At 45.5% G+C, this 14,220-nt stretch overlaps 1 protein-coding gene across 4 annotated transcripts in view; it reads left to right on the top strand.

Annotated features, from left to right (window-relative positions):
- The window catches only part of Mpzl1 (myelin protein zero like 1), a 41,176-nt gene extending 32,216 nt beyond the window's left edge, over window positions 1-8,960 (top strand). For 2 of the 4 annotated variants that reach the window (XM_034513510.2, XM_034513511.2), the window contains exons 5-6: window positions 748-853; window positions 7,498-8,960. In XM_034513510.2, coding sequence (XP_034369401.1) covers window positions 748-853; window positions 7,498-7,599 — 208 coding nt within the window. In that variant the 3' untranslated portion in view covers window positions 7,600-8,960. The remainder of the gene's footprint in view (window positions 1-747; window positions 854-7,497) is intronic. The other 2 variants (XM_034513513.2, XM_034513512.1) reach the window with 1 other exon arrangement.
- Window positions 8,961-14,220: the final 5,260 nt, after the last annotated feature.

Genomic DNA, 14,220 nt, shown 5'->3' with positions numbered 1-14,220 from the left:
TCTTAGTCATGACACTCTGAATGTGGTCCTCTCCAGACTCCTTACTTGAGATAGCCTGACAGCACTAACGACAGCCCTAATGGCCTGCTTCCTGGTGTTCAGTTTCCCTGATTTATTCATGAGGTAGCACTCGTTATAGATGCTCCTATGTCTCTCAGAGTTCATTTCATGTAACATGACATGTTGCATTCCAGAGTTTCTTGTGGATCACAACATCCTGACTATTGTGTTTTGAGGTTTTTGTGTTTATTGGTTTTGTTTGGTTGTGATGTTGATAGGGAAATGAAATGTGGGGAACTGAAGAACGGAAGGAGCAAGGGGCCCGCTGTGCTGGGTCTGGATGTAAACCTGTAATTTTAAATTCATCCAGAAAACACTTTCCTGTGATGACGACTAAAGGTCTTGGCTATTAAGCAAGTGGAGGCTATTCCTTTGAACATTTATCTGGAGGCAGGGTGGATGGCAGGAGAAAAGTTAGCATGCACAGACAGAATCACAGTGTCTCCCACACAGACAGAATCACAGTCGCCCCGCCCCCTCAGCAGCATGCTGATTGGTTGAGAAGGATGCAGGGTTTCCGGAGTGGGAGGAGGTTGTCAGTTGTTGGTTGTCTGCAGACCCACTGTTCTGTTTCCTGTCGTTTTGCTTTTGTGCATCTGTTGCCATCACTTGCATCGCTATATTTTTGTTTCCATTTATTGTAATTTTTTGTTTTTACATTTGTTCTTCAAATTGTCACTTCATCAGCTGCAGTACCTCAGAGCGTTTGTCACCAGTTAAGCAGGCTCCACGGAAGTGTCCCTCCGACACAGAGGGTCTAGTAAAGAGTCCGCCTTCCGCCGGATCTCACCAGGTAACAGCTGATGGCGCGCTGCTCTAAGGTTTGGTACACGATAACTTCTTGGGTATGAGGGCGAATCCGGCACCGTGATAGAGCCATGCAGACAGAGAAAGGGAGGAAGATGGAGGAAATAAAGGGGCGGTCTAAGACCACAAAAGAGTGTGTAAAAAAGAACTGATCTCAGGAAAGTTTTCCACCAAACCACCACTAACATTTACTAACAAACATGGCTCCTTTGACCCAAGTGCAAGTAGCAAGTTACATAGTCAGCTGTAGAGCATTCTTTAGTTGCCCAAGGAAACAAAGTTTGGTAAACTATAACCTAAAGAAACTGTAAGAATTTATCAGGGAAGGGCTGAACAAGAGTTCATTTGGTAAAGTTCTTGAAAGAGGGCCTGGGTTCAGTCCTTAGAACCCACATAAAGGAGGGAGAGGGCTGGGTGTGGTGACTTGTGCTTAAAGTCACAGTGCTGGAGAGGTAAAGACGATGGACCCCTTAATTAAGCTCACTGGGTAGCAAATCCCACACCCAGAAGTTAGGAGGGAAAGTTGGTGTTCTCAGTATTGATAATAAAACAGGAAATTTATTTCATGACCAGACACAGTGGTCAGGATTTATGATGCAGAGTACCAGAAAATTTATTTTCAAGGAAAAATTGTTATTTGTGGTATTCATAATAAAACAGAGAATTGATGTTCTTTAGAAAAAAAAATAGAGGGGAGCACTTGACTGCTCTTGTAGAGGACCTGGGTTCAATTCCCAGAACCCACGTGGTGGCTCACAACCATCTATATAGTACAGGCAAGCCAGTACCCTCTCCTGACTTCGGCTCTTTCAAAGAGACGAAATAGTGCAGGCTCTGAAATCCCACCAGTGTGCCACAGACTGCACGGCAGGGAAGGAAGCGGGAGACCATAGGGAGGCACGCAGAAATCAGACATTCCAAAGGAGGAGAGTCCAAGACCATGCGTATATAAGCATTTGAGAGACCTGGAGTGGCATCTCTGAGAGTTTGGGGCTGAGTATAGATCTGTGTGTACAGGATAGAAAATGTTTGAGACCAGGGAAGGACCCACCTGAAAAGAACAAGACACAGGGGTGCTTGGAGCTCCCCTGGAGCTGGGAACAGTTTTGTGTTGGTTCTGGTGCTCAGAGTAGTCACACCTTTATAGCTGTGATACTTGAGTAAAGGGTACTCTGCACCTACAGTTTCAGAGCTGGGAATCCTCTAGAGAATCAAACTACACAACAAAACGCAGCCGTGCCAGCAGCCCAGTGCCCAATGTGTAAAATTCTTAATGTCTGGTACTGATCAAAAATGAGTATGCGTGTGGCCAGGTGTGGTAACACACACTTGTAATACCAGTACTTGGGAGGCTGAGACAGGAGGATTGCCTAAAGACCAAGCTGGGCTACATGGAGACACTGCCGGCAATCAGTGGATAGAAACCAAACCAGCCTGGGGCTGGAGACATAGCTCAGCAGTTACAGCACTTGCTGCATTTGCACAGTTCCCAGCAACCACACGTAGTGCCTCAGCCGTCTATAACTCCAGTTCTAGGAGACCTGACATGACACCTCCTTCTGGCTTTCTTGAGCACCCGGCACACACACGATGCATATACATACATACGAGCAACATTCATGCATAAAAAAAATAGTGAACCTTTTAAATTCGAGCCCAGAAATGACAGATAGTGGGATTCGGAAACAAGGACCTTAAAAGTGGTAAGTCCTACAGGTAAACAAGAAGACAGAGAACTTTGCACATAATGACAGAAGAAAGATCAGACAAGTGAGGCAGAACTGACGGGAGGAGGATGCTGGGTGTCTCTGATGGAAGACCAGCACTCGGGAGATAGAGGCAGAATGACCACAAGCTTGAGGCTAGCCTGAGTTACAGAGTGGGCCTGAAAAAAATTAAGGGGCGGGGAGTGGGGCCACAACAAAGATTAAATACTACTGAAGAAAACACCAGGGAACTTGAAGACGGCAATAGATGTTGTCTAAAATGAAGTATGCCCCAAACAACAAAACCTCAGAATTTTCCATTTAATGTTTTGGGTGGGGAGAAGGGCTGCCTTGGACTGTTAGTAACTGTAACCATGGGAAACAAAACTGAGACTGAAAAGGGGCCGTAGTAAACTCAGCCATGTCCATTACTGTGATTATGTTCAGAATACTCCAGTTAAAAGTTGGAGGGTTAGAGATCACATTGGTAGAGAATATCCTTTTAGCTTTTGACAAAACCCTAGGTTAAGTTTCCAAGGTATATATGTAGGTAGGTAGGTAGATGATTGATAGATAGATAGATAGATAGATAGATAGATAGATAGATGGTAGGATTGAATAAAGCATACTTTGGCTTGGTTTATGGCACACCTATAATCCTAGCATTTGGGAGGCTTGGTTAGGAGGATCAAGAATTCAAGGCCAGTCGGCCACTACAAGATTGAATCTCAAAAAGAAGCATATTTATTCTTAGGTTATTTTCTAAATCATGTCTCTGCCTTTTAAAAGTTATAATTAATGAAATTTCTGCCTTGCCTATCGGTGGAATTTGTCAGTTCATTGACAGTTGGCACAATACTATGAAGTGAATGACATGATTTTCAGATTTACTGGATAGGATTTTGTTTATTTGTTATCTTAATGATTTTTTTCCATGCCACATTAACTTACCTCAAAGGCTGCTCTGCTAGGGTTCGGATTTTGCTTCAGTTAGTCCTTCGTCCCCAGGCTCCTTAGACCACTAGTAATTAATCTGCTGACTGCTTTTGCCCACCTCAGCCCTACCTTCCCTCCCGCTTTACCTCCCTCTCAGGCAAGCTGCTCCTGAGAGTCCCAAGAGCACCTCCATGCTTGTGGGGTGCTTTGTCTTCCTTAGGGCCACAGCGTTGTTATCACTGAAGGTACAAGTTCAAGTGTGCTGTCTCTGCATCCTCAGCAGTTTCTTTCTTCAGGTTTGTTGACAATCCTGTCTCAGCTTCCCAAGTGCTAGGATTGCAGGTACTAATGAAGACCCCCAAACTCGGGAGACCCTTCCTCAAGTCTCAGGAAATCACGACCACCCAAAAATCACAAGAAACCATACCTGGATGCAATCAGCAGAGGTTTATTGGGGAGAGTTGGCTAGCCAAGGTCAAAACTGCTCGTCCATGCAGGAACAGAATTTTTGACAAAAGGCCAGCAAGCTGAGGGTAGGGAAAGGGAGGAATTTTCGTGGGGTTACACATGATTGTTTTACAAATTTTGAACATCAGCAGGCTGTAACGCTGGGAAAACCTCAAGGGGGGTGGGCGGGGTAACCAAGAACAGTGGAAAGTTTAGCTAGTTCTTGGAACCACCCAGATGACTTGCATCTTTCTCTGTGGTCAGGAATGTGTCTTCTTGCTTTGGGACTTCCTCACCCTGAGGCTTGAGGAATGTTGCACTTCCCTGTATCCCAGGGCAGTGGCAGTAAAGGCCTGAAATCTTACATCCAGTTCCGAGTTCTGGAACCTGCACTCTTTCTGCTCAGGTCTAGGGCAAAGAAAAGGCCTGTATATGTTTCACAAAATGGTCTTTATAATTTTTCACTCTACACTATCACTCTGACTAGCTGCAAACTTCTTTTTTTTTAAATAGCCCTTTTCTCTCCACCTCACAGGAGCTTTTGTTTTAGGCATCACTAAAATGGCTAACCGGGAGAAACCCCCAGGTCTCCTGGTGTGCAGTATCTGTTATCAAAGAGACAGTGTCAGAAACCCCCACAGACTCTTTTGTCCCTAGTACCTGCAGGTCAAGAGTTGGTCACCTCTTCTTGTCACCTGCAAGGGTCAATCATTGTGACTGGCAGCGATAACTTCTGGATTCACCTGGGGACCCAAATGGTGAAGTCCTTAACCTCCAGAAAAACAAAAGGGTGACTAGCAGAACCACAGGAGGTCTCCAGCAGCGCAGCCGGAAACAGGATGGGTTGGGTAGGGTTGGTCTTTAGTTCTAGATCTGTCTGGTTCTAAGACACAGGCAAATTCTTTCCTGTTTGACCAATTTTCAACTGTCTTGCTAATCAAAATTGGTTTGTCCCAAAGAGTCACAACACATAGTTTAACTTTTATATTTAGCCTATAAAACCCAGTGAAATAAATCCTGGAAATAGTGTTTTGCCACAGCTTGTAAGCACGTGGTGAAGGCAGGTGTTCCCTCTCAGGGAGTGCTAAGGGGTTGAAAGTGAGTCTTCAGATTGGGAAGCAGAGGCAGGTGGATCTCTGTGAGTTTAAGGACAGCCTGAGCTACAGAGGCATCCTGTTTCAAAAACAAAACAAAAATTTCCAAGCACCACAATGCCTGAGGCGCTGTTCTTTTAACTGAACTCATTCAACTAGCGATGCAATCAGCTCTGATTTCTGCCTCTCATCAAATTTACTTTCATACTAGAACATGCTGCTGAAGGTGGGAGGAAGAAGGGATTAAAGGTGTGCACCACAACACCCAGCCTCTTGAAACATGTTTAAGGCCTTGGCCTGTAGTAAATTCTTGGGGTGGTAGGCAAACAAAAGTTTCCTTCACTGTTATAATAGTCGTTGGGGAAAACAAGTTGACGATTAGATGTTGAACTATGTGGTAAAGCAGCAGGGCTCCTCTGGTCTGGTTGCTGCTGTCTTCTTTCTCTAGTCCTTCCCTCTAGTGGCTCTCTTAAAAGTCAGGGCTCCATCCTGAGGCATGTTCCACAGAGACTCTGGTGTGCATTCCCTTCTAACTGGCTCCAGAACCAGGCTTCTGAGAGCTGTTCCAGATGAAGCTGACCTCACCCATGCCCCATGGCATTATTTTATACATCCCTTCATCTGGCATGGCCTCTACATAATCTCAAAAGTTCTAGGTGATTAACTAATGACGATCCTGATTTTAGACCTGTCGTATGCTAAGGGCAAGAGAAGGAACAGACTGATCAGACATTGGTAAGCACCTGAGGAAAGCCAGTCCCGCTCCAGGAAGGATTTCTGTCTTATAACCTTTCCAGCTGCCTTGCCATGAAACACAATCATGTGTCACGTGACTGCTGAGACGATTCTGTATAGTTTTCTTCTCTGTTTCCTACTCATGCTGTGTCAGTTACCTGCTGCTGTGTATGTAACCCCACTGCTCCACAACGAAGGGCTGAAAACAGCGGACTCTGTACATCAGTCAGGTGGACACTCTGGTGTTGGTTTACTGGATCAGTTACCTCAGAGCGTTTGAAAGTGTGTGACATGATGCTGGCTGTCAGGAACAGCTGGCATCTGTCATACGCACTGTCCAGCACTGCCTAGGTCACTCACAGGTACCATTTCAGTTTCATAACAAGGCCAAAGGTCTTGTCAGAGCAGATTCAAAGTATGCCCAATGCCACATGGTCATCTTCCAGACTGCATAGAGCGCCTCATGAATTCTAGTGACTGTTTTACTGCCTATGATTTACTGTCACACAGCCCTGCCCCTGGGCCTGTCTTCCCTGTGGAAGTCAGGATGCTGAACTCAGCAGGAAGGATCTCAGCTTACACACTGGAGGGCGCAGGTTGGGCTCCTGGCAACCAAGGACTTTGGCTACTGTACCTGCTGTTTTACTATAGTAGGAAGCTGAAGAACACCTCTAAATACCTCTCAAAGTCCCCTGGATTGGGAGAAGACCTGACATTGGGTTGCACTACGTTTTTTCTTCTTAAACTAAAGCTGTTTTGTTTTTATTTACAGTTTTACAGATTTAAAGGAATTGAGAAAGTCATAAATGTAAACTGCCTTTCTGGCAGTTGAACCATCAGCGTTCGTCCCCCGAGAGTCAGGTCTCAGAAGCCCAGCCTTTCTTGCTTTCCAGGATGGGACTCTGACAGCCATCTCTGACTTCGCTGGCTTCCTTGATGTAGAGGGGAAAGAGGAGCACTTCTACTTTAATCTATCTAGAGTTTTTCTTTACATTTCTTAGACTGTGAAAATATTAAAAAGAAGAAGAAGAAAAAGGCATAGAAGGACCTGATCCTAGAACTCCAGCAGGCTGGCAGTGCTGCCCAGTGGTGGGGCATTCCTAGCCTGGCTAAGATGGAGGAATGGTCTGTCCCTAACACCAGGGAAGGCTGCAGGGAGTGCAAAGCCTCAAAACTTTAATCAATCCTGATTGGGTCAGACTGAAAGGATTGTGTTGTATTTACATTGAATATTTGAACTGTTTGAGGATCTTTTTGTGTATACTGACCAGCACAAATTAATCATATGGGTGGCATCTATATGTTGTGTGTTCTAATAGGATGATTCTGAAACTTAGTGGCTCTTGGGTTGGGCAAGAAGGGCCCAGCCTAGTTCTTATGCTGGGTTCTAGTTGCAAATGCTGATGAGTGCTTTGATCGCCTAGTAAATCAAGGGACATTGCCAAGAAGGGATGTTATATACTTACTATGGGAATGTTTAAGTATGCACAAAGACAAAAGAAATAACATAACTAATGTTCACGTGCCAGCTTTGGTGGTGTCAGTGGATGCCCACCCTTACAGAATCTTAACTCTTCAAAGGAGCAGAGGGGCTTTGGAAGCTTTAGCTTGAGCTTCGGAAGCCTGAAAGTATGGCTGTGGTGGTTGCTTCTGGTCCTGAAGCTCAGGGACCATCAGTTTTCCCAAACCTCTAATTGGTTTCTCTTCTCCAGGGCCCAGTCATATACGCACAGTTAGACCACTCTGGCGGACATCACAGTGGCAAGATTAATAAGTCAGAGTCTGTTGTGTATGCGGACATCCGGAAAGACTAAGAGAACACTGCAAATATTTCTTAAGCAAGAAACAAATCCAAAGTGGACTCTTGTGCAGAAAATGTCCATAACCGCGTGTGGCCTTGAGGACTCAGGCAAGGACAAGCACATGTATACTCAGAGAGAGAAGAAAATGTGTATAAAGGATATGTATATTCTATTTAATCTTCCTGATGTGAGAGGCCAACGTTGCATGATGAAATGGTATGAGTCTACGTATGTGTAAATTGTCTTGCTGTTTCTGTATATTCTTTCAGAGTCATTTCTAGCTGGAAAGTTTCAGAAACATCCTGTCATCCCATGTGTGATATGGTTTGCCTTATTGAAGACTCTGCAGAACTGTTAGTCCTTCCAACAGACGTGGCCCTTTCATCTAAGGGCTCAACCAGTCTAAGCATTTCTTGTAGTTAGAGAATGAGAGCTCGGTGGAAGTGTGTCTCTCACAGCATCAGGACCATGTGCTCTGCGCCGTGCTAGCTGATAGAAACTGTCCATTAACCATGACCATTAACTGACCTGAGGACAGTTGGAGATGTTCTTGTTGATGCTTTTTCTAAAGTGTGAGGGAATCTTGAACTGGCGATCACCTCATCACTGTCCTGTTAGCTAAGATCTCACGAGTTCTTGTTGGCTGTGCAGACAGCTGCCTGAGGCTGTGGTTGTGGTTCAAAGGGTACAAATTACAGAGCCCCAGCATGACGTTATCCTGTGAAAGACTTCAGAGGAAGCCGGCATCTTCCTCTCTCCTCCTCTAGAGATTCTATGAATGAACAACACATTCTAGATACCTCCTGACACCATGTTCTTCACCGTCTCCTTGTGGTGCTGAGGTGGTGTGTATGGTGCTAGTACTCTATGGGCTTTGTTCAAATGACACCTCTTCTTAAGAGCTTTCTACGTCTGGCTCTGCAACCTCCCTGCCCAGTCAGAACCAAATCCTCTGTTGGCCCAAGCCAGCCTTCTTCCCTAGGCAGAAACAGTTAGCTGCCAGCATCCTGGACTGAGTCTGCAGCCTGGTTCCAGCTGCTTGCAGAACAATGTGCAGACCTCATGGCCTAACTCCACACACCACCTCCTTTGGAGTATCCGGTCTCTTTCCTGCAACTCTGCATTCTGGGCTTGGCTACAGATAACAGTGAGATCACATCCAGATAGCAGACCTGTGCTTCCTGTGTCTTCCGACCAGAAGAATGCATGCGAATGGAGAAGAGACACCTAAAAGGGATGGCTTTTAAAATTCCTGTCTGTATTTTCTCATGGAAATGTATCCAGCTAGGAGAGATATCAAGTTTATTGTTACTTTTTGGTATTTTCATTTGTACTTTTGTGAATATTTTAATACATCTTTTTCGATTTCTGAATGGTGTTGTCTTCTTGTTTTTAATCAAACAGAAAAAAGAGATAAAAGTCTTTTCATGTGAACCATTGCAGCCACACAAGCCTCTGTCCTCAAAACACACTACCTGTGGGCCTACTTCAGAGCCTAAAACAGGACTACTGCAGATGTTTGTGTGAGATCTGTTCTGTAGCTTAAGTCTGCATTCAGATGTCCCCCTTAAAGAGACCTTCTGCAACATATAAAAGCCACCTCAGGGCAGTGCAATGGGTCCCCAAATCCCCATGATAGAGTGCACGTGCATGCACACACACACACTCACACACTTTAAAATGATTTGAAATAAAACAGCAACTCCCTAGCCTGTCAGCTGTGCTCTTGTGCTAATCTCCCCACAAGAACATGAATAGCAAGACTGTTGTTTTGTTCATGGCTTCACCAGTGTAGAAGCATGCTGCACATTACAGCTGCTTCCTGGGCAGGTGGACCCATCTACTCAGCAAGGGACACTGAGGACTGCCCTGGGCCAGTCACTGAGGTAAGCGTGAGGAGACAGTGAAGAGGCTAAAGCTCTGTGAGGAGATGGCGGCAGAGACCTGGCAGGGAGACCCAATTGCTCCTAGGACTTGGCATGCAGCCCTAGCCTGCCTTTCTTATTCTCTTGTAGCACACTGAGCTCCTAGCAACTCTGCTAGCCTAATACCCGTCTAGTGAGATGACCAGGCTGACATTACACATTTGCCCAACCACTGTCACTTAACAGTTAGGAACCTGGGACCATTTAGTCTAAAGGAAAAAATAAAAAAAACAACCCTCCTTTCTTCTTTATTTGGATCAGTGTTCCACACGCTAGCGGCAGTTCTGTCTCCAGGAGCTGCAAGTGGGGCATGGGGGAATGGGATGGCGGGGGATAAAGACATGGCTGTCCCAGGGTCTTAGTTTCAGTTTTAAAGATGGTGTGACGAAGGTAGAAAATGCCAAAGACTGACTACATGGTGACTTAGTCTGCCAAGAGCTGCAAATTCTATCAGTGACCAAACAAGAGCTGGTGCTTTCTAGTGATGGGTGTGTTGTTGCTGGTTACCAAGATACGAAGGGAACCCCTGGCTTTCATAACTTAAGGTTCTTAGGGTTTTTTGTTTTGTTTTTGTTTGTTTGTTTGTTTCTTTGTTTATCATTTATGCTTCTCTCAACAGGAAACTGAGTGTTGCTGGCCTTTCTGCTTTCAGGGCTCTGGCTTCTCAGGAAAGGTGCCAACCCCATCTGCAGCCTCTCACAAAGGCCGGGGCCCAGTGAGCTGAGCTGGGCTAAGAGGAAACCTCTGGGGTTCGTTCTGAGGGCAGTGGGGTGACCTTGATGCCAGTTGGATTTTGGGCTTGATCCTGCCCTGCTGAGGAAAGGTGGCAGGGACCTAGCCGAGCACTTTCATGGTAGCGGCCTCCTACACTTGCTTCCTGTAGAATCAAGGCTATGCTATACTGAAAAAATAAATAAATAAAGGAGTAAAATCAGTAAAAAAGCACACGTGTCCTCCCGACACTGGGGAGGTTGAGCAAAGAGGATCAGGAACTGGACTAGGTGAAACACTGTCTCAAAAAATATAAAGAAAATCCCAAATAAGCCAGTTCAGAACTCTTATGGGTAGCAGGCACACATGTATGCATATATGCAGACATGTATACATGCAAAAGAAACTAAATCTAAACATTAAAATATGGACATTGGGGGAAGGGGAATCCATGAAAGCACATTCGCAGAACCCATTACCACTCTGCCAACCTAAAAGTTAATTAGAAGTCTGGATACACCCATACATCACAGCCCTAACCCTTGTCATGGTGGATTAAAACGTTTCTCTATGTCAGAGCACAGGCACCATGCAAGTGGAGATGTTGAAGGGTTACCTGGTGAAGCTGGTTCTCTCCTCTGACCGACCATGGGGGTCCTGTGGAACCAACGTGTCATCAAGCCCTCTTCCCCCTGAGCCATCTCGCTGGCCAAACATATGAACATAAGCATGTTGAAAAACGCATTCTGAAAGCCAAAGTCTTGGTTTTATCTATTTCCCAGTGTGTAGTCAAACTTCTTCTGTTGTGAAAATGGTGTTTTTACAAGTGGTTTCTTCAAATCAGGAAGTAAAAAAAAAAAAAAAAAAAAAAAAGGTATCACGATGCTTTTACATTTGCCTCTGTTGCCCTTCAGAGTTGTGCCGGGGAAGTGCCCTCCCTTGCCGGTAGGTAAATAAGGCAGCAGGCCAGTCAGTCACCCGCACCTCCAGACAAGACTGCCCCCCCACTCCCCCCCCCCCAGATGCACTGTGGTGTTTTAGTTTTCTAAACTTGCAGACATTTTAAGCTGTTCCCAGTTGTTGATCTTACTAGTAATTCTGTAATTATTTGTCCTTATGAACTACTAAAGGAAAAAAAAAAACCCTGCTAAATGTAAACTGTTTTCAGCCAGAGGAATCACAGCCCAGGGTCAGACCGCCCTTCTGGCTCTTAGAAATGGGACCTAACATCTGAGAGTGTCGGCAGGGGGTTGTGAGGGTGGTGGGGGTGGGGTACAGGGGTCTCCTCCCTCCGCACATCCTTCCCAAAGCCTTCGGGAGCTGACAGGAAAGCTTGACTTTGTGGGTTGGAAGAAAAACATTTGGGAGTAGAAGCGGGAGGGAGCTTGTGGATCAACCGGAGACTGGGCTGTGTTTACCAGCAGGGAAACGCAAACCTCTCAAGGCTCAAAGGGGTCCCCAGGGACCTGCGCTTCCAGCTTCCATTTCCTCCTGCAAACAGGATGCGAGACTTCATTGTCCTTTCTTGGCTCTGGCATCCGTTTCTTTGCTGTAGGCTTTCTGGTATGGCCTTTGGTGTACCAGCATTTTAGGGCAGGTTTTTTGTTTTTTTTGTTTTTTGTTTTTTGTTTTTTTTTGCTTTGGGTGTTTTTTAAGTCTACTAACATCTGAGACAAGACGTTGGACATATTTATTAACATCCTCACTCTTGCTTCTGCTCTTTTCCATCAGAGCCGCGTGGCTGCCACACTGTGGTGGACAACTCTGCCTGTGAGCGTTCTAACCGACTAAACCGATGGCCAGCATCGGTGTTTGAACTGTGGCTCTGCTTGAGTGGGGGTCGTAAGGCTAAAGAGAAGCCGGCTTTTGGCTGGAGGTTTTTCTCTGAGGCGACTAAACTTTGTATATTTGTATTCTAGCTTCTTTCTCTGTCTTAGAACTTTAAAAAAAAAATCTTTAAATTACATGTTGTTATGTGTACGTGCACATGCATGTGTGTGCCTTAGTGACATACAGAGGTCAGAGGACAACCTTCCTGAGTCTCTCAGTATACCATGTGGTCTCTGGGAATTAAATTTAAGCCTCACTTGGGCCTGATGACCAGACCCTTCACCCATTAAGCTATGTCACCAGCCTTTGAAGTTTTTTTAATTAATTTTTTCTCCATTTCTCTTTTAAACATTTAAACAGGGTTTCTCTGTGTAGCCCTGGCTATCCTGGAATTTACTCTGTAGACTAGGCTGACTTTGAACTCAAAATTCAGCCTGCTTCTCCCTCCTGAGTGCTGGGATTAAAAGTGTGCACCATCGCTGCCTGGCATTAACATTTATTAATTTTTAAATTATGTGTAGTTGGGGTGTGGTCTGTGTGCATGAATTTAGGTGCACAGGAGTTCACGTGCAAGAGGCCACCTCAGATCTCCCCGGGAGCTGAGTTACACAGGTTGGTTGTGAGCTTCATGATACCGGTGCTGAGAACTGAACTCTAGCTAGTATGCTTCTTAACTGCTGAGTCATCTCTCCAGCTCCACAAACTTTCTTTTAACTAGATGCACTAAATTTTGTATTCATTCTGTAGACACACTCCTGGAGTGTTCAGTAGATCCATAAGAATATGGAACATTTTAGAAAACTCTCGACCTCATTTTTATTGGCCCAGCAGGATCCCAGAGGTTTGTTGATGATGTATCTGGGTGTCCCTGGTCTCTTCCTGGTAAACGTTTTCTCAAGAACAACACTGGCAGAGGGAGAGTGTCCGGAAAACTTGCTGGAGGATCTTGGTCCCAGGAACATATCCATTCAACACATGGTTACTGGCAGCTGCTAGGACCGAACTTCCTCCCTCGTCTTCCAGAGACAATAAACAGAGTTCACGTTGCAGAAGGGATATGTGGTAGGACCTCGGGCAGGAGGTCGTGTGGTATAGGGAGTCCTGCCCTGAATCCCTCAGACACAGTGTCTGAGACATCGCACCCCAGACTCCTGGCTGAGCCAGTATTTTAATGTTTTCCAAGTTGGACAAGAGAAAAACAATCCGAGAGAACAAAATGTAATAATCATGAGGAGAGCTGGTACTTGCCTGTGACTCACTGGTCCTCAATCCAAACCCAGCCTGGGGTGGGCTGGGGTTGGGGAGAAGAGGACATTCATGCTTTGGGTTCCCTGGCCAGAATCTCGTGGCTGGGGAGCTCATAGGCCCCAAGGGATAACCTACTACTATTAATTTTGCTAAAAGGACATTGTATTAAACTGCCTTTTGAATAAGCACACACTGCTGAACTCACCTCTCAGTCCTCCTCAGAGAAATTTCTTTGTATGGTGGTTCACATGAAGGCGCAGCTAGGCACAGTGCAAGCCAGTGTGTCTTTGGAGTGGCCATAAGTGGGTTGTCTGTGTCACACACCCCTCACACCCAAGGCTCATGGGATGTCACACAAGAGAAGGTACACGCAAGTACCGGAGGAGGACTGAGACAAAGCAGTGTCTTCTGGACGTGGCAGGATCAAATACGATCATGAACTCAGCTGCTGTGGTTCCCTGTACCAGATCAACCCAGTCAACACCATCCTGCACAGGGCAGCAGTAGCTGGGGGCGGGGACTTGAGCCTCTACCTGGCTGAGAGGAGACCCATTGCCATTGATGCCTCCTAGGGGAGGGAAGGTCTAGCTTTCTGGGTGTGACCCTTGGAAGGTTGACCATGCTCCAGTGGACAAATGCACACCTGCCCTGACTTCAGGTCCTCTTATTCTTACTGTTTTATTACCCATTGAATTTGATAAGTGCTTGTCATAGGCATGTATGTGGAGGAGGAGCTGGGGTGTGTGTGTGCATGTGTGTGAATATAATCAATATATTGTATGTGTGTATGAAACTCTCAAAGGATAAATACATACATAAATATATAATAATAGATATATAATATATATCTTATATATAATAGATATATAACATGTATATATGTGTGTGTGGTTTGGAGGCTGGAGAGATGACTCAGTGG

Source organism: Arvicanthis niloticus, chromosome 10, assembly GCF_011762505.2.
Source record: "Arvicanthis niloticus isolate mArvNil1 chromosome 10, mArvNil1.pat.X, whole genome shotgun sequence".
NCBI classification, from domain to species: domain Eukaryota; kingdom Metazoa; phylum Chordata; class Mammalia; order Rodentia; family Muridae; genus Arvicanthis; species Arvicanthis niloticus.
This window is presented reverse-complemented; position numbering and strand designations above follow the sequence as displayed.